The following is a 24,192-nucleotide window of genomic DNA, read 5'->3' as shown; positions in this document are numbered from 1 at the left end:
TTCTTGTGGCAATCAATGGAATGTCTGAAAAGGGAGAAATAATTTAATGGTGGAAACGTCTGGAGTTAAATGAAGGTTTATTTCAAGCTTTATAGAAAATAGGAGTTGAGTGCATCCTTCGTTTTTGAAGTACGATCTACCAACTGTTAGTGGTAATCGTGGTTCAAAGAGGAGTTGGAGTGCATGAGAATACACAAGGTTAAATAATAATATGTTATGCCAACGTTCACATACAAAGGAACAGAGCGCATGCTAGAAGCATAATGTGCGCGTGTAATGCAGTGGTGGGAGCCTGTGTGCATGTACACTTAGTAAGGAGCTCACTACAGTGTACTAAAAGCCAACGCCACTTGTCTGTAGGGCAGCGCTGCCCGCTGGCTTAGGCCTACAGTACGGTCCAGCAGGTCCTTAAAATTAGACCGATGTGACTGAATGAGGTCAGAGATCACATCATTACGCACGTGCACACTCAGGGTGATGCACCCCACCCTTCCCGCAGAGCCGCCCTCAACAGGTGTCTGTAGTGCAGCGCTGCCCGTAGGTTAAGGCCTACCTTATGGTATAGCAGGTCTTTAAAATGAGACAGAGATGTGACTGAATGAGGTCAAAGATCACATCATAACACATGGCAATATCGCTTATTCACATGTGCACAGTCTGGCTGATGCATCCCATCCCTCCCGCAGCACCGCGCTGAAGATGTGTCTGTAGGGCAGCGCTGCCCGCTGGCTCAGGCCTACAGTACAGTCCACCAGGTTTTTAAAATGAGACCGAGATGTGACTGAATGAGGTCAAAGATCACATCATAACACATGGCAATATCGTTTGTTCGGTCCTGTGCAGCTTAGGCTGAAGCACCCCACCCCTCTCGCCACAGCGCGCTCAATTGGAGGCCCTGTGCACCCAGGTTGCTCTGCTTACCTGCTGTCATTGTCGTGTGAGCAAACACTATGGGCAGCAGTGCTCACAATTCAGATGGAGTGTTAAAATGGGCTTCTATTGGAATTCTCTACGGCATATTATCAAGCCCATTATTGCCATTTTAGCGGAAGTTTCCTGCCGCTAAAACGGCGATAATTTTAACGCCATTCCTTGATAATATGCCCTTTAGATTCTAGTAGAATTACATACTAACATTCTACTATGACTTACAATGGAATTCTACACAGAGCACATGACTTTATAGCAATGAACTCATAGATTCATCCATGAGTCTTGACACCGGTAGGGGTAAGACTTTCGCTTCCCACTCCCTATATTGTATAAACGTAAACTAACACTTCTTCTACAAGTATGCTACAGCGCCCGGAGCACATCACTTTACAGCAATGAGCTCACAATTTAGGCTCACGGTTTAATCCCCGAGTCTTCACACCAGTAGGGATGAGTAGTTCGCTTCCCACTCTCTATATACTATAAACGCATACTAGCACTACTTACACACTTATACTACAGTGGCTAGTATCCTACACCGCCAGAGCCCATCACTTTACAGCAATCCGCTCGGTTTCATCCCCAAGTCTTCACACCGGTAGGCGTAACTACTTTACTTTCCGTTTCCGGTATACTATCAACACACAGTAGCGGTCAGTAGTTCGCTTCCCACTTCCTGTATGGTATAAACACCTACTAACACTACTTGCACACGTATGCTACAAACACCAGACCACATCACGTTACAGCAATGACCTCACGGTTTAGACTCTCGGTTAAATACCCGAGTGTAGCACCATATCATATCACCACCATGCCACTTCAGAGAGGCAACACTGCACTTTCAGACCATTAACAGTGATAACTACCCACTGGCAACCACCAGTAGGTAATCAAGAACAAACTACAATAGTTCCTTGATTCTTTTAGCTTTCAAAAATTCTCTCTATTATTGTCTTTCTACTTATCCATATAAATTGTTTTTTTAATATTCAAGTACACATCGAAGTCATAAATGCAACGTATTCTATCAACTCACTTTCTAGAACATTCTACAACACATGGAGGATAAAAGTTCATCAATTTTTTTAAACCCAACGATATTTTTTGCAACATTTTCTCGAATATTTACCGGCACGTGCAGGTTAAAAGTTCACGATTGTTTTAAGTTCGAACAGTGCCTTCCAAATGCAAGTAGCAGGTGTGGTTGAGTTGAGCAAATTGTATCCTATAATATGTACTATAATATGTAAGTGCAAACTGCTTTTTCTTAAACAATCACAAACCTACTTTTCCACAAAACGAATGTGCACCCCACTTTCAAAAAACAATGCTTTTTATCTCCCAATCCGGTACCGTTTTGTATGTGAAAAGAAACTAGTTCCCCATCTTTAAACATATCTCTTATTCTACGAAGGAACTGCATGAGCTACAGACATCTTTACATACCTTCCAGCCATACCTTCAAAATGCTAGTGTGGATCATAGGAGATAGCTATGTTTTCTGGTGCAAGAGGTATGCAGAACAGAGACGCATTGACTTAGACCTAGGTTTTCAAAATGTGGAAATTAAATGGTTTGGACAGAGAGGATTGAACTGGCACCAATTGTTGCCTTTGGTTAAAACCTGTTTGCATCTCCAACACCCTGCCCTCATGATTGTGCACTGTGGTGGAAACGACCTAGGCACATTGACTGGGGTAGATTTGAAAATGCATATGAAGGACACCTTTGGATAATTGATGTTACTTTTGCCTCAAACTGTCTTTGTATATTCCAATATATGCCAAAGACAGAAGTGGAAATGGTCCAAACACTTTTGTCCTCAGATTGAAAAATCTCGGAAAAAAGTCAACAAAGCTATCTCTGCCACAAAATGGGGTCCATATACAACAACAACATACGTCTTGATATGTCGGATATATACAGAAGTGATGGAGTACACTTCACAGATCAGGGAAACCGAGTTTTCCTGAATAACTGGAAGCTCTGTGCATCCACACTTATATGTAGCTCCAACTAATGAACACAAGGGCTCTTTTTAGAGCCACCCTATAACCTACAACTTAGGCCCCCTATTTTAGGGCCATATAACGCCAACTCCCGCACCCGCGCCAACATTTATTCTCCATACAGCTGTGGTGCAGCGGCCAGACCATCTCACTTTGCAGCACAGACCTCTCGCTTTGAACCCCAGCTCTACTCACCCATAGGGGTGATTAGTTTGCGCTCTACAAATACCATATTGATTTACCTTCGCACTCCCTATACAACACCACCTAAGCACCATACACAAGCTACAATGTTCTAAACAAAAGTTCATCCAAGTACCTATAACTACATGCTGACACTACTTGCACAGATGTGGCACAGTGGCCACAGCACATGACTTCACAGCATATGACACACAATTTGGGCTCACGCTTTAATCCCCGACTCCGGCAGCAGCTCAGCTTAGCAACATGAGACTCTAGACAATACCTCACATATATTCTGTACCCCAGGACTTTCATACCAGTACGGGTCAGTAGTTCGTCCTAGTAGTTATAAACACATCCGGACACTACTTCCACAACTGTAGTGCAGCGGCCACGGCACATGACTTCACAGCATAAGACACACAATTTGGGCTCACGCTTTAATCCCCGAATCCCACACCAGCTCACCTTACCCGCATCAGACTCTACCCAATACCTCACTTAATTTCTGTAGTGCACCACTTACACACCGGTAGGGGTAAATACTTTGCTTCGCACCCCCTCTATAGCACACCCTAAGCACCCCACAGAGGTTACAGTGCTTCCACCCTCCTATTTCGCCCTTTTTTCCCCCTTTTATCACCTTACTCGTTTCAACGGAATCACAAAATGGTGGCCAACACTTCCTAGTTGCAACCGCGCGCACCGGTCGCAGCCAATAAGCAACACGTTTGTGCTTGTAATGCCTCAGCCAATCAGATGGCAGAATTCCCAAATATCGATATCTGTAAATTTCAATATTTCTCAATAACTACTCAACGAATTTACACCAAATAAACAAAAGCATGCTTTCTAGACCAAGACCCTTCTCCCTGCCAAATTTGGGGTAATTCCGTTCACCCGTTCGACCTGTAGCCTTGTCTAAAGTTTCCTATCGATATTAGCATGGAGAAAACACGTTTTGGGACCCCCCTTTTTTACTCAGCCCCCCCTTGATGAATCACCCCCAAACTTTCAACATAGGAGCTGATCTGAACAAAGAATTTGTTTTGAAAATTTCGCGAAGATTCGTCAATCGGTGCCAAAGTTATGGGGAATAGAATGTTGCATTTTCCAATGGTAACTAGGTCCTAACTATAACTACCTACTGGCAACCGCCAGTAGGTAATGTGTGTGTGTGTGTATATACATGTGTGTGTATATATGTGTATATGTGTATATATTCAACATGGTGGTCTGCAGACAGCAGCAGGCCACCATCCCTGTTATGTCCACTAATTGCCATAAGTCACAATTTGCAAACTCTCTCATGAATATTGATAAGGTAGGTCAGGTTGTAACCTATTACAACTCGGAATTTTGTGACCCAATCTATTAGTGCTTAGGTTGGTTTGCAAAATATTTTCCTTTTGCAAAAAATTGGAGCGCATATTGTAACCACTTTTTGCAAACAGAAATTTTGTACATCTGGTCCAGTGTGTCTTATTGATTGATTGTGCTGAGTGTAGATGCCTAATCTACGACCCTTGCACAAAGTAATCATGCAGCCAGACTTTAGCAGAGGTTTGCAGGTGTGAGAAGTTTGGTGCGCTGGGTACAATATTTTCTTTACTCCACGTTGTACACTGCTGATTATCCTCTCCTGAAGCAATGCCATAGTGAACATGCACTATATATGCGTATTAATGTTTATTGTGGCATTTTGTTAAATTACAGAGAACTATGGTGTTCCCTCATCACCTCGTAGAAAGAAACAGAGCTGGTCTTTAGTATTTGGCTACCATAGGTGGGTGCTTGTATTCATATCAACTAAAGTGACGCAACCACACCAAAAAGACAAAACCACAACAACTGAATCATCACCAACAAAAACAGAAAACATATGAACACTGAACATGCACCAGCCTACATCCATACTTCTAAGGGCACACGCCTAGCAACAGAAAGGTCACATACAGAGCATTGGAAAGGTCACACACAAACAATGACAACAATATAAGTATGCATGATCCAAAATACGCATAAACTCAGGTAAGCTCAGAGTGTCCTAGAGGGCTATCTGGCAGTGCCTGAAGGGCTAGTCGGACAGGTTCAAAGTGTGGGACGGATTTTTGTTTGCTTGTGGACCTGTTTTATGGTCTGCAAAAAGGGTATAAAGTGTACCTTTACAAGTTCAAAATTGCCTCAATTGCCAAACATGGGACACTTTTTTTTAACTATCTAATTTACTGATGGGGGCCACTTTTATTTTGGTGCCCGACCTTATTTTCAACTCTTGGCCGCCCTAAACTCACGATGAACGGCACTTGTTTTTTACGCCCGAGGAATATAAAATTAATCTATATAACTTGGTTTTTGTTACGAGTTAAAGCATGAACATTAGACAGAAAAAGTCGGAAACAGAGAGCGCCAATCTCTACTCACCATTTCTTACTGTCTAAAGTTCATACATTAGCTCTGTGATGTTTGAATTATATGTATACAATTTACTTCCCTCAGATGCAAAAAGAGGCTCTGAGCTGAGCAAGTGCACTTGCTCATGATATGACCCCTGATGCATTTGAAGGAGCCGGGTCCCTATGTTCTAGATTTGCTCTAGAACCTCAAGTTGATGGTACTTTTTTTCAGCATGACAGCGTGGAGGGGAGAATTCTTTTCGCAATGTCAATCAATTCAATTTCAGTTCCTCTTTACCCATAGTAACCACAGACTACTAAGTAAGGTTAACTGATTCAAAAATAACTGGACATACAGACACCTCAAAACAAGGGTGTAGAAATACATTGGAACCAACATAAAGCCAAATCTGAGACTAAGGTTGAGAGGGTGCAACAGGCACAAGACAATTAATTCAAGAATCAGGACACAAACGATCAAGAAACACGAGTCCAAGTTCCCCTGCATTGAGAGTTGATTAAATAAATCATTAATCTGTCCCTATACTAGCACTGTGTATCAAAAGAGTGTGCAGTTCCTAACAGGGAGTGCGGGGAAAGGGAGGTCTTTCTTTGTGATGCCCTCACACACCCAGAGGGATGTCATACTTCATCATTGGGCCATGCTCCTCGTCGGGCCGGCGCTGCAGGCAACTAGCGTGGTTACGGGGGCCCGGAGCAAGGGTAGGAACCACGCTAGTTGCCCACCACCCTTCCCCTAAGAGCAACGACATGCTCTGCCTTCTCCATAAAGCTGTAGGCTCCTATACTGGGGGTCTACCCTACCCCAGAATAAGTCTACTAGGGTATCACTCTACCACGTCTGGATATCATACCATATCTAGGGAACCAGACCCATGGTAGTGCACCACTCATTTTCTTAGGTCCTGATGAAGTGCCACATGACCCGTTAGGGGCAGAACAGGCACAAAACATGTTGACCCACTACACCGCAACAGCCCTTTAGGAACATTGCATCCACTTAGGGCTCCAACATATTTTAATTAAGCTTGAGCTACCTTGGCAAATAAATAATATCAGAATAGAACTGCTCCAGACTTATTTTAAACCCACCTACCTGTGCACTACCCAGCCCTCACACCCGCACGCACCCTAAGGCTTCTTCAAAAGATCTCTGCCAAAGAGCCCAGTTTACGGGAGCCCGTCAAGCATTTCAGCGCCGGCCCGACGCGGAGCATGGCCCAATGATGAAGCATGACATCCCTCGGGGTGTGTGAGGGCATCATGAAGAAAGACCTCCTTTTCCCCACACTCCCTGTTAGGAACTGCACACCCTTTTGATACACAGTTCTAATTTGGAGCTTGTGTGCAGGACCTGTTTACATACAGCTCCCGGTCCCTCCCCTTATTTGATATAACCTACAGCAACACTAACACGGTGTCCCTACATAAGCCTTCTTTGGGGAAGGATAGGTCAAGGTGTCAGCATGTGGAGTCGCATGAAGATATTAAGACAGAGCTCGATCTAATATTCTCGCTCTCCAAAGGCAGAGAAGTGGAGCTGTTTCCCTACTTGCAATACTCCAATATCACAGGTGCCTGCCCAGGATTCTTTTCGGATCTCACCATCCGAGCAGGCCACAGGACGGCGATGCTCCCGAACAGCAACAAGATTACCTTGATTCCCAGGCCTTCTCCGGTGAGAAAATGCAACAGTTCTTATCGGCATCAATTTCCAATGTATCCTCTTTTCTTCTCTCCTTGCCTAGCTCCTAAAACAAAGACATTATTCTAACTTACAAGGGCACTTCTTTCACCTGCAACACAAACTCGAGAAAGAGCAGAATGCAACATGCACATGAAATTCAACTATTAATTCTAATGCAAGAGCTTCCAGGGGAAATGCACTTCAGACCTACAAAATTCAGCTCTCATAAAAGAACTGGAGAATGAGGTTTGCAAAATCATATAGAAATTAATGAAATGAAAAGGAAATTTGTAAGAGCGCGAAACATTCACCCTTGGGTATCATGGCGCTAACTCCGCATAAGTCGAGAGAGGAGCAGCTAGGACAAAGTTCAGAGGTTAAACAGCCACGTCTTCAGAGCCCTCCTAAAAGCTGGCAGTTGATTTTCTTTCTTGATATGTATTGGAATTAAATTTCAAAGTCGGGCTGTACTGACTAGGAAGCTCCTCCCCCCCAAGCAGTCTTTTTGCACCTGGGTACTACCAGGTTATAAGAGTGTGCTGAGTGGAGCTGACGGGCGGGCACATATGGCTGGAAGTTCTTTTTCAAGAACATTGGCCCTGCGTTGTGGGTGGCCTTGAACGCAATGCAAAGCACCTTGAATTCAATTTTTATGATCACCGGCAACCAGTGCAGTTTTTTGAGTGCCGAGGAGACTGAATGATATTTTGGAAGGTTTAAGAAAAGCCACGCAGCAGCATTTTGCACCAACTGCAACTTATTAAGGCAGTGTTTATGCATATTCATGAAAAGCCTGTTGCAGTTAAAGACATATTCAGTAGATAATCCTATCTACATATATAACAACATGATTAATACAATACGATAGTTTCAGTTAACCTTTTAATGCTGATTACATTTGATTAAACAGATTAATTATTCACGTATTCTACATTTTGGCATAAACACATCACTTTTATGTTATTACATTACAAGATCCTAACACTTTGGTTAACACGGCAAAAGATTATCTGTGGGTGCGTCCTACACGTGTGATTATGATGTACCCCTACACATAAAAAATGGTGTTTGCGCTACATCACATGCTTCATCACCATGTCATACGAAACCCATACAGACCGTAATCAGTTGGTAGCTGAAGAAACCTCATCACTAGTGAAAAAGAACTGTGCATCCACCATAAATAGAAGCATTAAAAACACACAATTAGACCAATAAGAACAACAGAAAAAAACAATGTGTTAGATACATTCACTACATGCGCCTCCAAACAGCGAAACATATAAAAAGTAAGGTACGAATTCTAAAAAAGGTTTGCCTATACATGTATACACAATCCCTTCTCTAACAAAATGGCATTTTTTGTAACACCGCAAAATAATCACAAAAACGTTAAGTGCAAATTAGAACAATCCAAATGGTGCGGGATTCAATGTAGAAAATAAACTCCCTAATAAAATCAAGTAAATAAATTGTCCACTAGAATAATATCTCACAGCTACCTTATTACAAGATCAAACTCCCTGACATTCGATATGCACAAACACACTTTTGTACGGGATGGTACAAATGAGGTTGAGATATTAACAGTACCTCTGAAAAGTTGAAAGCAACTCAGCATGCAGTAGAAATATGTTCCCATTTTGACCTTCTCTCGCTCACCCAGGACAAGGCTTGGAAGAAAGAGAGTACTTGAGCTCTGCCTTCATGATTATAGAATGATTACTCTCATTTCCTAGCTTTTTTCCAATAGTCAGTGCGGCTTGTTTTATTAGCAGTGTTGTTTTTGCACATACAAGCAGATGCACTGAATTTAGAAAAAAGGACATCGGTAAAGATAAAAGAATTGATGTGGCCTGGGTAAAAAGTGACATGCGGGCGAGAGGAGTGATGAAGGTTAATGTGTGGGAGATACCAGAGTGGGGAGAGAGACTAAAATAAGAAGGAGGTAGGCAGGGGGTACATTACAATGGGGCTGCGCCATTGGAGGTGAAGGAGAGACAAGAGAGAGGCGCAAAAGGGAAAAGAGCGGCATAAAGAGTGCAGTATGATTTATGGCGGGGAGAACACGTGTGGACATATGAAGTTGACAGACAGGCAGGAAGCAGCGTTGGGAGGCAGTAAAGAGAATGAGGGGTGATTGACGGCATGTAGGAACAGACACACAGGGAGAGGCAAAAGGGGTCAATGCACATGCTCCCATCCAGAGCTAAAAGGAAAATAGCATTGAAACCTTCAAAGGGTAAAAAGAACTCCAAGACATCCGCAATGGAAGGATACACTCATCCAATAACAACACGAGACAAAACTTTTCCTGGGTGGAAAACACACAAGAATAGGGTGGAAGGCCATCAAATCACGAGGAGACAACTGACAGAGTTGGCCTCTGTGCTGCTCCCCCTGCCTGGCTCTAGATTTCTCAACCTCTCCTTCCTGACCAAGGGACTCTGGTTCATGCCTGCAGTTCCGACCTCTGCATCCCGCCAATTACCGTCCGGTAATTCATGGATCCTTACCTCTTGTATTTGCCTCGTTGGTTTCTCCCTATTTCTATTGTGGGTTTCTTTTGTGCAGTCTTATTCATTTGATTACTTCTGTTCTTTTGCTTCATTCTCTTGCACTTTGCCTGTTGGCTTACCACCTTTTACCCTTGATTTCCCACCTCCTGCTTAGTCCCTCCCAGGACTACCTATGTAGGCTGCTGTGCGACCGCGCCACTGGCATGCCAAAGGCAAGCCTGTCTGTGCCTGTCCACGCCTGGATGGAGCACAGCGGCAGGAACCCTGGCCCTTCACACTCCCACTGGTGCTCTGCCGCAGATCTTTGCGCCCTGGACCACTGATGCAACAACTGCTGACTCAATTCACACCGCTCTACAGTGGGACCTTTCTCCTGTCTCTGCTGCCATTTCACCTCAACCCCTACTTCGATCACTACCATGGAAACCTGCACCACTCCAGCACCAGAAAACAAGACCCCTGCGACAACTCACCTGCCTCCTGCTCAACGCCAGATTGCTCTGCAACCATTCCACTGAAGTCTGGGGCACTATTTCCACCCTCACCCTCACCATGACGTGACATTAATTAAAACCTGGTTAACCCTCGCTTCCAACCCAGACATCGCTACAGCTACTCGCAGGGGATACAAAATGAAACACAGCTACCTCACCAACAGACCCGGAGGCTGCATTGCCATCATACTCAAGGAACTGATCACCTGCACCATCTACAATGATGAAATGACACCAATCATGAAACACATGAACTTCCAGCTCTGCACAGATGACAATGCCATCTTTAAAGGTACCCTCCAAACAAGCTGGATAGTACACCCCAGAACTCCACACTTCAAAATGTAGGTGCAAACAACTTGAGAGAAGATGGCGCACCAACAGAAATCTCATTGACAAGGCCACCTTCATATCAGCCCTCAACAACTACCACCAACAGATAAAAGCTGTGAAAAAAGATGCCCTAACCCACCAGATTGACACAAGCACCAACCAAGGAAAGAAGGAATGATTTGAACAGAAGAAAATAGATTAAAGTAATGAATTGTTTAACAGGACAGTAACAATGACAGAGAACATTTAAAGAAGCAAACAAGAAAACCACAAGGAAGGAATAAGAATGAAAAAAAAAAGCTACAAAATATCCAGAACGCCGCCGCAAGACTGGTCCTCAACCTGCCAAGACACTGCCACATATCCCAGCACCTGCGCACACTCCACTGGCTCCCCATCGAGGCTAGAATCACCTTCAAGATTCTCACCCACGCACACAAGGCCCTCCACGACACCGGTCCAGCATACCTGAACAGCCAGCTCAAATTCCATGCACCCCAAAGGACCCTTCGATCAGCCCAGATCTCCTACCCAGTGGTCCCCCGCACCAGAAAGACCAGATCGGGAGGCCGCTCCTTCTCCTTTCTCCCGGCCAGAGTCTGGAACGCCCTTCCGCTCCACCTCAGACAGACAACTTCGCTTCCCATCTTCGCGAGAAACCTCAAAATCTGACTCTTCAACAGACCCCCTCCTTGATGGACTGGAACCTGCACACCCCCCACACCCCAGCACCTTGAGACCCTTACGGGTGAGTAGTCGTGCTCAACAAACACCTTATTGGTTGATTGATTGAAAGAAATATTGAGTAGGAAATAAGGAGCAAAACAAACAAGATGTGAAGAAAGAAATACTGCTGGGAAGAAAGAAAGAGGAAGAAAGCAATATATAAAGGCGAAATTATAAAGGCGAAATTGAAAGAAGAGAGAAAGAAAAAGATGAAAGGAAGAACAACTGCATGATCAAAAGAGCACAATTTGAGATACAAGAAAAGTGAAACCAAAAGGGAAAAATAAAGTGAGGTGCAAAGACAAAGTTGTAAAATGGAAGGAAAGTGGTGAAGTAAGATCTTTAGAAGAAACGGTATACCTAGAAAGAAGGGAATGCAGAAAACAAAAATAAGAGCAAACAAAAGAAACAAATGGGAACACAAGAAAAAGTAATGTAAAGAAGGAAACTATAAGCCAGAAATAAAGATGTAGAAGTAGAGAAGTAGCAAAAACAGAGGAAGATGGGAAGAAAAAGACAGAGGTGGGAAGAGAAAGAAATGCATCAGGGAGAAACAAATAAGTGAATAGTGGCTAATCTGGGCTTAAAAGCACTAAGGTATTCAACTGATTGACATAATTGGCTCTGTGCTGTACCATATATAGTTCTACATGTATAAATATTTTCTATACTGGTTGAGCTTGTTAGGGCAGCATATACTGAAACATTGACTCCAAACATGTATCACTTTCTCTGCACCGCCACCAACATAACATGTTGACCCCTGCTGAGAAAGCAAAGCTCAACAGTATCACATCCTTCTCTGTCTGAGGGATTCCCTCCTCTACCAGCCAGTCGGACACCCAATGTTAGCATTCAAAAGGCAAGTGTTCCAAGTTAAATTCCTCTGGCACTCACTTTCTCTATGTCCAATCCTGGAATTGCAATGCAGGAAGTTGCAGAGAGCCAGGAAAATCCTCCTGCTCTGCCAGCTTACAAGCCCTAATAGTTTTTACTATTCTAATCACCAACTCTTGCTCCATACTTTTCGTTTATTTTCGCTAGACCCCCATATCACAATAATTGTATCTATTTTTGAAATGCTTAAAGTTCTTTCGGTCTCACAACTGCGCAAGTAATATCTATGCACATCCAACCCTTTAAAGGTTTTTCCTAATTTACTCAAACGTTTTCTTTTGAAGCTTGAATGGCTGACGATCTACTATAAAGGCATTTTCTGTAACTTATTGATGTTCCAATGTTCTACATTCCAATTACTGACTGTTGCTTACAGTATTATTTCATGGAGCAGTGGCACAGATGCAGTGATTTTTAAAGCATGTCTAAGTAATATCCTAATCTAAAACTACAAGAAACAGCTGTTATTTTGTAAATCTCCGGGATATATCTGAATAGGTGCTTGCAATTAACTTGTTTTTTAAGCTAAACATTACTACAATGAGCTGTTATTTTTACACATCTCTCTGTATTGTAAAATACATCCATTTAAAAAACAATCCATACAGCTAATATTATCTTGGTTTTATTTAAAGAGTGTATCATCCGAAGGTGCCCCATACTATTTGAGTATGCACAAATCACTTAAATACAGCAGATATGAGCAGACACTTAAGAAGAACCTTCAGAAGGTAGACACCCTCTTAGAAATGGTATGATATTAAAGAATTAAGTGCAGTTACAACAGGCTTGGTAGTTTTCTGAACATGTGTTTTTTATTTTTCCACAGAAATGATGGTCATGTAAGAGGTCCATGATGGCAAGTGGCAAACATCGAAGCACTTCGAGCAGCATGCTGGATCATGGGGTACGATCGTGTCCTATTTCTCCTCACAAAGAGCCTCGAAATGAAGAAACAGATCCATCAGTCCACAACTTCACTGTGAATGCCACAGACTTACCAGATAGCAGGCAAGCTAGCCCCACCCAAGCGGAACAAGACTGCAATGACAACAGTGGAGATGCAGACTCTATCTCTGATTATGTAAATAATACATCTGAGGAGGAGGACTATGATGAGGGTCTTCCAGAGGAAGAAGAAGGTATCACCTACTACATAAGATACTGCCCAGAAGATGACAGTTATTTAGAAGGGATGGACTGCAATGGGGAGGAGTACGTTACTCAGGAACCACCTAATGTTGAGACCGATGAGTGTCAGGAAGCTGTGGAAGAAGAATGGTCAGAATCTAAATTGCAACACCAAGATACCACAGAATCAGCTGAAGACCAAGAATACAAAGAAAATGAGATGCAGATTCTGGAGGATGAAGTATCATCTTTACCCATAGAAGATGAAGAAGAACCTGTCCAGTATTGTGAAGCTGAAGAAGGCTATCAGGAATACTACCTATCAGAAAGTAATGGCAATCCTCTTGTGACCTCTCCATATCATTCCAGGAAAGGTAATTCAGAACTAGAAGAGCAGGAAGAGGACATTGATCAGATTGTGGCTGAAATAAAAATGAGCATGAGCATGAGCAGCATCAGCAGCACAGCAGAAATGAGTCCTGAGCATACTGTGATAGAGACTGTGGAAAAGGAGTACACAGAGCCTTGCCATAAAGAAGATCCAGTTCACACGGCTGGTAGACATGAGGGGAGACCAAAATCATTGAATATTCCACCAGCTCCAAGACATATCGGAGACACTCAAAGGGCCTTTAAAACAAAGACAAGAGCGACAGAAGACAGGCAAAAATGGTCACAAGAACAGGTATGGTGCAAGTATTTCATACAGTAATCAGTGCTGTCTGCATTGCCAATAAGTTAAATCACACAACAGAAATCGAAAACTATATAAAAAGTATTATTTGTTTATGTTATCACAACTGAAAGGCAGTTGCCAGTGGTTTAATTTAAAATCACAGCCTTATTTTGCTACGTAATTGGTAAATGGCTTAATACACATGTTGAAACTGTAACAAATTATACATTCCATGAATAGCAAATTTTAATGTTGTAGGTTCCTTATTAGGTACAGATGTAGTTGAAGAGCTCAGTATGCATTAAGAACATGGGGCCAGATATACATAGAACTGGTCGCAAAATACTGGTCGCAATTTATGACCAGTATTTTTTCAACCAGTGTGGTAATTTGTGAAGTGACCGATGTACTAATAGGTCATTTTACAAATGACTGATTCGTAGTGGGTCGCAATTTGACCTACCTCATGAATGTAAATGAGGTAGATGGCATATTGTAACCCACTAGGAATGAAAACCATCACAGGGATGGTGGCCGGCTGAAATCAGCATACCACCGTTGCTGTGATTGTTTTTAAATAAAGCCATTTTTTTCTTTAAATGCAACCCATATTCCCTGCAGGAAAACGAGATGTGTATAAACAAAAAAATGAAGATGCAATGTTTTTTTTAACATTCACAAAGGGGAAGAAGTCTCTTGACGACCCCTTCCTGTTTGCAAACGAGTTATCACCTCGATTGAGGTGTCAGTAAAATATTAATGATTTCTGGCAACCTTTTGGTTGCAAAACATTAATACATACCGCTATGATTCTGAATTTGTAAGTGATGTGCCAGACAAGCACCTTTCAAATCCCGGATTATCAGTATTTGGTTGCAAACCCAAAGTACAATTCATGCTGCTTGAGACTTCAAAAATGCTTTCTGCATCTAGCCCATGATGACCCTTTGTCTTCATCCCCAGCAGCCTTTTCCCACAGTACGATGAAAAGAAGGCTACTTCATTGTATCCATAGTTAAGGGTTCATGATCCTTGTCTCTTTCCCTCAAGCCATCATAATATTGTATTGTTCTACAAGGGTCATAAATTCTAACTCTGATGACTAGCTAGAGTAAACACTGGCTTCCGAGAAATGTGCATTGCATGTATGGTTGATCTTCCTCATTTAGGCATGGCACTGTACCTTATGAGGTAAAACAACTTTTTTAAATATGTTATCAGTAAAATGATAAGGCAACATAGGATAAATAGAAATTAAGTCCACCTGACCTGCCTCTGTTTAATCGTACTTTTCTGTTCTCCAAATATGATGACCAGCACAAGTTTAGCCAGTTTTAAACCCTGAACTATGAAATGTTGGCTTTATTCCTAAATCTTCTATCTTCAACAATTTTTAACCTTGTCCTACTGAAATGTCATAATCTGGTTTTACAGATGCCAACTGTATGCCTATTGATGTTATATTGGAGAAATGCATCTAATCGTCGTTGTGGGCAATTGATTGTACCATCAGTGTACATCATATGGTTTAGCGAGCTAACCCCAATTTTGGGATTAAAACAGTACCACTCTGAAACCATCAAGAAGAGCTGATGAGTTGTGTGGGAACACAAGAATTCAATTTCATAGACCAAGACCTCCTCGTCCCCGCTATTATTGGCTGGTTGAAATTGGTCTCTTGATCTCCGATTCTAGGTGGAAATTAAACCTACAGTGCACGGTTAGTGACAGAGGGTTGTCAAGGTTGGAGACATGACTGCCAAAAAACTGTGCTCAAGAAAATTGATCTTTGTAAGAGCTTGCAAAGAAAACAAAGCCAACCCTTTAAGGAACAAGTCAATACAGATAAACAGTCTAAAAGGTTTTAACACCATTTCCACCTTTTCCTCTAAAAGAGAGACCAGGTTAAACAAAGTGGCTGTTATGAAGAATAAATCTAAATCACTTCCCGAAAAGGTCGAGGTGGAAATAGAAAAGTCTCTTCAGCCAGGTTATACTGTTTATCCACTTGGAAATAGAGTGACCCAGTCCGTGACTGAATCAACCCCGAATCCAGAGAAGAAAGCACTCCGCTGGAAGACTTTACTCTTCCAGATATTAATCTGTATCTCGTTCCAACGGCCCCTCAGACACATACTAATATTCCCTCTCTCTCAGATCCAGGAGACAGTCTTGGACTCTCCCTCTGGCCCTGCCATCACGATGCAGCTTTTTAGGAGTACGCCCAGTGGAACCTCTCTAATAAACTTAAGGGCGTCAGTCGACCCCTGATTTGTCTCTGAGTTCGCATCTCCTAAACAGTCATCCAGAGAATAAAATACTGATGTCCGAATCATTGCTTTGCCTGGAAAGAGTCTGTCATCCATATTGGCTTTAATGGAGAAATCAGTAGATAACCCCAATCACATCTGGGATTCTTTTCTGTCCCTGACCAAATCTGTCATCTCAGACCAAAGACCTCTAAATGGTAAAGCTTCCCCTCCCCCATCATATAAGAACACTCCTTCCAACTGGATTTTCCTCCCCTATACCTTTGCCATAGCTCCAATCCAACCAATTCCACCCAAACCTATGGTACCCCCACCAGAGTCGCAGGGACTTTGGTAATCAGGCAGGTGCACCCTTTCGTGGTAGGAAAAACCAGGGCAAGGAAATTGTAGACTTATCTGAAGAAAACAAGACCCTCATGCTATGGTCGTTCTTCAAACTATCACAGTCAACCTCTCTGCATCCATAAATGAAAAAAGCAAATACGGAACGGAATGTTTTCCCAATCTTTTTTTTAAAAAAGGATGCAAATGTTGAACAATTAGCAGTAGAGGAAAAGGAAGCCAAAAGTAAAAGTGAATCTGCCTGCAGGCAAAAGAAGAAATAAAGGGAAAAGCTCTGTAGAATAAACAAAAAGAGAACAAATTGTGTGTGCTTTGACTCTAATTTGATTATGAATCCCACTCCAACTGCTAAGGTCAAGTTGAAGCAAGAGGTCCTTTGTTGTCACCAAGGAACTTACATGATTCAACTTTAATTCCACAAGCAGATAATCTATTAGATTCAAGTCCAGCATTGGTGTCGCTGCGTAATTTGAACCCTAACGTTGCATTATTTTCATTCATTCATCCAACATTATTTCGGTTCGAAGTACCATAAAAGTACATATTAACAACATCAAGATAAAATCACAGCACAACTCCATAATAATTTCTGCTAAAAGTATGACAAAGTATTTGCAGATGTACCGATATAAAGTGCTGAATACACTTGCCTAATAAAATAGTGACAAATAAACAATAGGTAGTTTGTCTCTGTGTGCATCTTGTAACAGACTATAATCAGCCCTCTATATTTGGAACTGTATCCATGATTGAATTCTCAGTCCATTTTATCCAAGATTATGCACAAAAAGTCCATGTTGCATATGAACATAAAACAGTCAGGAATATTTCATTAATTGGCATTGCCCTAAAAAGACATCATTTTACAGCATAAGTGAGATTTGTCATAACAGTTAATGATCAGATCATGATACAATATAATATTTATACAAATTGTAGTCCGTATATCATAGTGTGAACTAAAAACATTAACATTTTAGACCTCTCTTTTTCTGTAGATAGCTCACGGCAAGTAGAAATCTACTAATGAAAAATACAAATATTTGTGAGCTGTCGGTTTTCAGTATTACTTAGGGCCTATGAGTATTTCCTAGTCATCAACCTCAAGCACAGCGGTTTTAGCCATTTCCTTCTGGAACTAGCATATTCTGGGCAAAAAAATTAAATGTGCAATATCTTCTTCAACGTCTAACCCACATAGCGTGCATTTGAGTTCCTTCCCTACTACTTGTTCAGGTGACCACCTAACTATAAAATAATTAATCTGTAGAATCTCATAACGGAATTTCATGAACAGGGTTTTTGCTAATTGGAGTTGAATTTCATCCAAAAAAGGTCCAAAGCTTCGGGTCGGCTTAAAACATAAGAACTGTGTGGTAAGTCTTCCCACTATAGAATCTAATGCATTATTTTCTTCTTCTTAAGGCAGTAATGTTATTTACAATCCTATTAGGAACACACCTGTGGGGGATAGCCTGGCTAGTCACCCGCTGTCAGCACCTCTCTCCTTAGAATTTTCTTTCATTTTTGATCATGAGTTATGCATGAATAGGTTCTTCCTATGGGGCTGTTTCACTGATATCCCTGACCTCCTATATGGTTCAGAGAAGGGATATTGCTTTGGCCCTAAAACATGGGGGTGCTAGAGCGACTTTCTACTCTAAGGTGATTTCCAATCTAATAATCTTAAATAGTGATAATCTGCGATGACGCGGTAACGATGTTCTTGTCCCCCAAAAGGAGAGAGCTTTTAAAAAGATTATACATAACCGCTAGTTCATCACCCATTCAGATGTCTCTCCATTAGAAATTCCTCACTTAGAGAAAGTACAATACAGGACTCCCTTGGAAAAGGTGGAAAGAGTGTTTCTCTGCTTGCTGATAGAGAGAATAATCAAACACTGACTTTATATGAGGAAGATAGGGATTGAAATTGGGTGGCGGGGGCTCTAAATACAAATAGCTCTTTAGGGCTAAGTTAAGGGAATTATTCCTAGTAAAGGCTCCAAGCTAATTTCCTGGAATACAGCCGGCTTATGCACTAATAAAAACAAATAGTTATTTCTGAAAGAACAGAAAGCAGACATAATATGCATACAAGAGTCTTGGATTGTAAAGAATTTGTCTATGAAAGATTATATTGTATCTAAGCCGCCCTGCACTTCCGGTGAATAGAGGTCATGCGAAAGGAGGCATTGCCATACATGTTCAGAACTAGTTCTAGGTGGGTGTTTAAAGACATCCCCCACGTCTCTAATCTAATTCAGGCAGTCAAGTTAGAATTTAAGGAGGGGCATGAAAGCCTAGGCACTGTTCATTGTAAGCGCTTATATCCCCCCGGCTCATCCTATACTTACCTACTAAAAGACCTATTTGTTTTTATCTCTACTACCATGGAAAGAGAAGATTGGAGGCATCTAATACTGGTTGGCAACTTGAATGCCAAACTTTCTACCTCCAGTATTGGGTTATACGATAATGCCTCAAAAGACGAAGCTCTAAAAATCCCCCCTGCTTTGTTTCCCAGTAATAGTCGGGTAGATAAAATAGGTGTGATTCTACTCGAAGGCTCGAGAAATTTAGACCTACTAATTTCCAATGGGAGGTTAAGAAAGGATATCCCAGTAACAATTACACATACAATGTCTTCTGGTGGGACTATTATCAATTATTTAATCATTTCAGCGGATACTTTCAGTAAGCTCTTGTTTATGGAAGTTCTTGGAAAATTCCTATAGTGACCATATGGGGATCTCCTGTAAATTTGAGATGATCCTAGCTGGAGTAGGCTCATGGAATTTTAAGGGTAATTCTGTAGGTTTGAACAGTGGCGGCTCCTCCATAGGGGTGTGGGGGCTTTGCCCCATTGCTTTCTCGCAGTGCGAGAACTTCGAAGCAGAAACATAAAATGGTAAAACTACCATTTTATGTTTCTGCTTCTAGCACTGCGAGAAAGCAGAAGTGCCTGGTTGTGGGCGGGAAGGTGGCCGGTCCAACTTGAGGGCAGGGGGGAGTGGCTAGCCCAATGCTTTGGGCCCTGACTGCTTTGGTCAGCCTGGGGCCGTCCAAAGCAGTCATGCGCACTCTCGTTTTTCTCTATGTAGGCTGTTGCATAAAACTGCAATTACGATAAGAAATCACTTCAGATTTATTTTAGAGATCTCTGAACTATCCCCAAATGGATAGCGAAGCAACCAGAGCAAAATGTCCTTGTTAGTCTTTTTCAGAAGCTAGCGCCTAGCCTAGCTCCTACAGAATCTTAACGTGTTAACGAAAAAGGGGTGTTGAGCAAGAGAGGTCACGCACCCTTCTCTACAAGCACCTCCTAAATTTTTCATGCAGCTGCTGCAAGCCCTGACATGCCGCATTGATGACATACACTCACAGTCACAACAGAAAAGCGCGCAATTTAGTTGTACACACAATGCCATGTTAGCCCTCGACGTGCTGTGTCATAATGATGAGTCCGCTGGCATGCCTCCAGAAGCTCTGCATTCTAGCTCTGCATTCTAGCTCTCCAGTTAGAAGCACACCGCGTCTTCATTCCTTGCGTGGTACAACACAATCAAGCTGAGAATGTGCAAAGATGCTGCTTGAAAAGCCGGTGATGTGCCCCGGTATGGCAGATAATTTTCAAATGACAGCACGAAGCTAAGTAAGCTTGCGCTACACCAGTCATGGTAAGGGGCAATCCCTGATTATGCGATTAATGCGTGTAGCGCAGTGACGGTCAGAGCACTAGCACTCGGTAAAAGTGGTCTCACAAACAGTTTTATAAAAAAATGCACTTACCACCCTTTGCTATATAAAATTTTAAAGTCCATTCAATTCACCATATTCCGCTGAACCACAGAAACGATGCACACATGGTTCGTTGGTGGATGCCTCAACTCGTTGCCAGGAGACTACAACAACACTAGAAGCAAGACTGGTCGAAATGTCAAACCGTCACTAAGCAGACACTGGTGGGCCAGCCAGGGTACCGCTGGTCACTTGGTAGGAATTCAGTGGGGCAGCAGGTGTGGTAATGGCTGACTTCAGGCTGCTAATGCTATCCATCGCTATCTGTGTATTTTGGTGTTGGGGAGTTACAACAATCTAGGGCCCCAGACAAACCCCAGCTGAGACCACTGATGCAAGGTGATGACACTGTTTACAGCCACTGTTTTTACCGTCTGATCTGCTTTGTGTTCTGGGTTCTTGCATGATTGCCGTGTCTCTGAGAAACCAGATGTGGTTGTGGGGCATGTTGCTGCTGTTAGATAGTGTGCCTAACTAACACCAGAATCCCCGCGTAGGTTGTTCGGACTCGCTCGCCACGGTGCAGTACGGCAATAATTTTATGCCCCACCACTTTCAAATGTCACCATTACCACTGGGTTTGAAAAAAACCAAATGGCAGAATTTATCGGAATTTCAAAGCTGCGTCAAAAAGAAACACTAACAATTATAGAAGGAGATCAGAGTCACAGAGTATTAGGAGAGCAACAATATCCTCAGGAAGATCCACTGGTGTCTTGTGGTCACTGGATAAGCTTCCATGTAAAACAAATCCTTTACCAATTAAACGGAGAGCGCATTCTAATCTGCTTTTACCTATAAATAAATTAGTCAGGGCCCAATTCCAGAACTTTTCCCTCAAACAAAGTAAATTAATTAACTTATTAAAGAGGAAAAGACTCAGGAAAAAACGCTCCCTAAGGCAAGAAAAGGAGGACTATAAGTGGGTCTAGTTAAAAAAGGCGACTTTAAAAACGACACTAAGCGCTATTGGGAAATAATCTCAGATTGCTGCGGCCCAAACTATTTTAACGAATTCTCCTAATATGCTTGAATCCAGCTATGCCCCTTCAAGGAGCAAAATTGTAGGACTCATTAAAAGAATGAGGGCTTCAGGAGCAATGGGTCCTGACGAAATTCCTATGACAATAATAAAAAAGAGACTCAGCTATGGGCTTCATATCTTACTCCTCTTTTTATTTACTACTATCTGCAAGGGAAGACTCCCCCCTTCCTGGTCTGGTAGTATTCTCATTCTAATCCCCCTTTTTAAAAAGGGTCTCAGGCACCTTCTGGGTGGCTACTGGCAAATTACTCTCCTAGATGCAGTAGGGAAAATATGTGCATGTAGTATTTTGGACCATCTCACTGACTGGGTGGTGGAGGAGAAAATTCTCCCCATAAAGAAAGTAGGATTTAGAAAAGAACAATCCACCTTGGATAATATTTGCACGCTGAAATGAATAGAGGAGAAGTAGACTTTATTTTGTAGGTCAAATGTATATGTGGCATTTATAGATTTCTTAATGGCCTTTGATAAGGTAGACCCATCAATAGTGTTTTGGACCATCTCACTGACTGGGTGGTGGAGGAGAAAACTGTCCCCATAGAGAAAGCAGGATTTAGAAAAGAACAATCCACCTTGGATAATATTTGCACGCTGAAATGAATAGAGGAGAAGTAGACTTTATTTTGTAGGTCAAATGTATATGTGGCATTTATAGATTTCTTGATGGCCTTTGATAAGGTAGACCCATCAATACTTTGGAAAAAATTGCAAACAATTAGAGTGTCTGCCACCCTGTTAACATTAGTTATTGCCTTGCGCTCCCACATGTGGTGTCAGGTGCTACTAGGAGGAGATCAGGGCCTATCGGCTGTAATATCCAGAAAACATGTCCTAAAGTAAGGCTGTCTAATAGCCCCGCTACTTTTTTTTCTGTATGTATCAGATTTACCTGAATGCTAATCTCACCTAGAAGGAGATGCGCTGAAGATAGGCGGTCGCCCTTTCTCATGTTTCATGTACGCAGATGATATTGCAATTATGGATTTGACCCCGTTGGGCTGAATAAGAGGTTGACGTCAATACAGAAATAAATGACAGCGCAGTTTCTGAAGATAAACATATCGAAAAGTAAAGTTCTGATTTTGAATTGTAGCAGGAGCAGATCATTTTGCAATTTCAAATGGAGAATTGGCTCTGAAAAGTGTGAGACAGTAGATTCTTATCTCTATTTGGGGAAACTAATAGAGGGTAATACAAAGAATAAGCAGCACATTGAGCATACCTCCTGTAAAGCTGCTTTACATGCAAATAGTCTAAGAGTATTTTATAGCGTAATGGGTCAAAGACACTTTTGACATATATTATCCGTTTTAAAAGTGAAAATTCTCCCAACACTATTATACGCTATTGAATCTATTCCAGCAGAACACTGAGGCTTCCTTGATAAGACGGAAGGCCAGATTTTACGTAAACTATGAAACTTTGATATACTGGTTCCAACATCAGCTATGAGATTAGAATTTGGTCTGATAAGTGCATCTGTTAAACACTTAGCCAGGGAAATTTGGTGGGAATACTAGTTGAAAATAGTGATTTGTACACTATTAGGGGTTTCCTATGTCAAGAAATCTTTGGAGAAAAAGTAAATAAATGCTTCTTCTCCTTCGACTTCACTATGGCACTGAATTTTTACAAAGCACAGGAGTAGTTTGTGATCCCCCTCCTGCTTTTAGAACGTATTCTCTCTTGAAAAAGCACTAGCTATATTGTTAGTTTTCAGAGAGATGTCAAGTACTGTAGATTGAAGGAAAGATAGGAGGTAATAGCCACCTCAAGTACCCGAGAGTGGCTCAAAAATATTTATCCTGGAATTTAGACCATGGTGTCCGTCATTGGCTAACTCTATTTTGCAAGAATCTTTTACCAGTAAATGATTTAACAGCAAACTTATACAGAATAACATCAAAGCGTAGCATCAGCTTGCGAGTGTCTCTTCTATCCAAAGAATCAAATAGTATGTACAAAATTATTCAATTTTTTAAGGAGTTCTTAAACATATTATAGTATTTACTATGTTATCAATTGAGAGGAATAAGTTTATATGTGTAGGAGAATGAGAATCAAAAATGTATAGAGTTAGTAGCCCTTTCAACAAAGGGACTAGGCAATTGACACCAATAAATAAAAACTATTCCCTCTGTGCATTGGTTCCTATCTTATGATCTTTCACATCTCTTTACTCAAATTCAAACCCGCTCAATATGTTAATGTTCATGGGAACAAACCGAACTCTCTCTTAATGCGCACCCAACAAAGTTCAGAGAGTAGAACCCCAAAGAGCACAATATAATGACAAGTTACAAAAACAAAAATTAACCAATAATTGGCCTAGACAATGTTATTCATCATTTGACTCCAATTTATTAAAACAATGTATCAAGTTGCATAAAATGCTAAAAAGCATGGATTCACCATGTACAATGAATCTTTTCAAATACATATGTTGCCTAAATTACAATTCTTTTGAAATTTCCTGGTTGTGTGATCACAATCAAAATAAAACAATGAAACAATATCTGTTAAAAACATACAATACACAAGCCAGAAATGTGTCGACAAGTTTCGGTGGATCTTGCTTTTATGCACCACCTTCCTCAGGACAGTATTAAAAAAACATAGTGATCTGTAAATGAAATTAAAAATACAACACAAGGTGTCCGATGAATCATCATATCGTTTTTGTGAAAAATGTATTACATACATTGTTAAGGTTCTATATT

General features: G+C 41.6%; 1 protein-coding gene across 3 annotated transcripts in view; it reads left to right on the top strand.

The window, feature by feature from the left end:
- APBA2 (amyloid beta precursor protein binding family A member 2) overlaps positions 1 to 24,192 on the top strand; it is a 1,094,297-nt gene that overhangs the window by 520,663 nt on the left and 549,442 nt on the right. For 2 of the 3 annotated variants that reach the window (XM_085644084.1, XM_085644086.1), the window contains exon 4: positions 13,034 to 14,020. In XM_085644084.1, coding sequence (XP_085500210.1) covers positions 13,058 to 14,020 — 963 coding nt within the window. In that variant the 5' untranslated portion in view covers positions 13,034 to 13,057. Of the gene's footprint in view, positions 1 to 12,829; positions 12,936 to 13,033; positions 14,021 to 24,192 lie in introns of those variants that run through there. The other variant, XM_085644085.1, reaches the window with a different exon arrangement.

The sequence above is a fragment of the Triturus cristatus genome, chromosome 3_1, assembly GCF_964204655.1.
Source record: "Triturus cristatus chromosome 3_1, aTriCri1.1, whole genome shotgun sequence".
NCBI lineage: Eukaryota > Metazoa > Chordata > Amphibia > Caudata > Salamandridae > Triturus > Triturus cristatus.
Note: the sequence above shows the minus strand (reverse complement) of the source record. Positions and strands in the feature narration are given on the sequence as shown.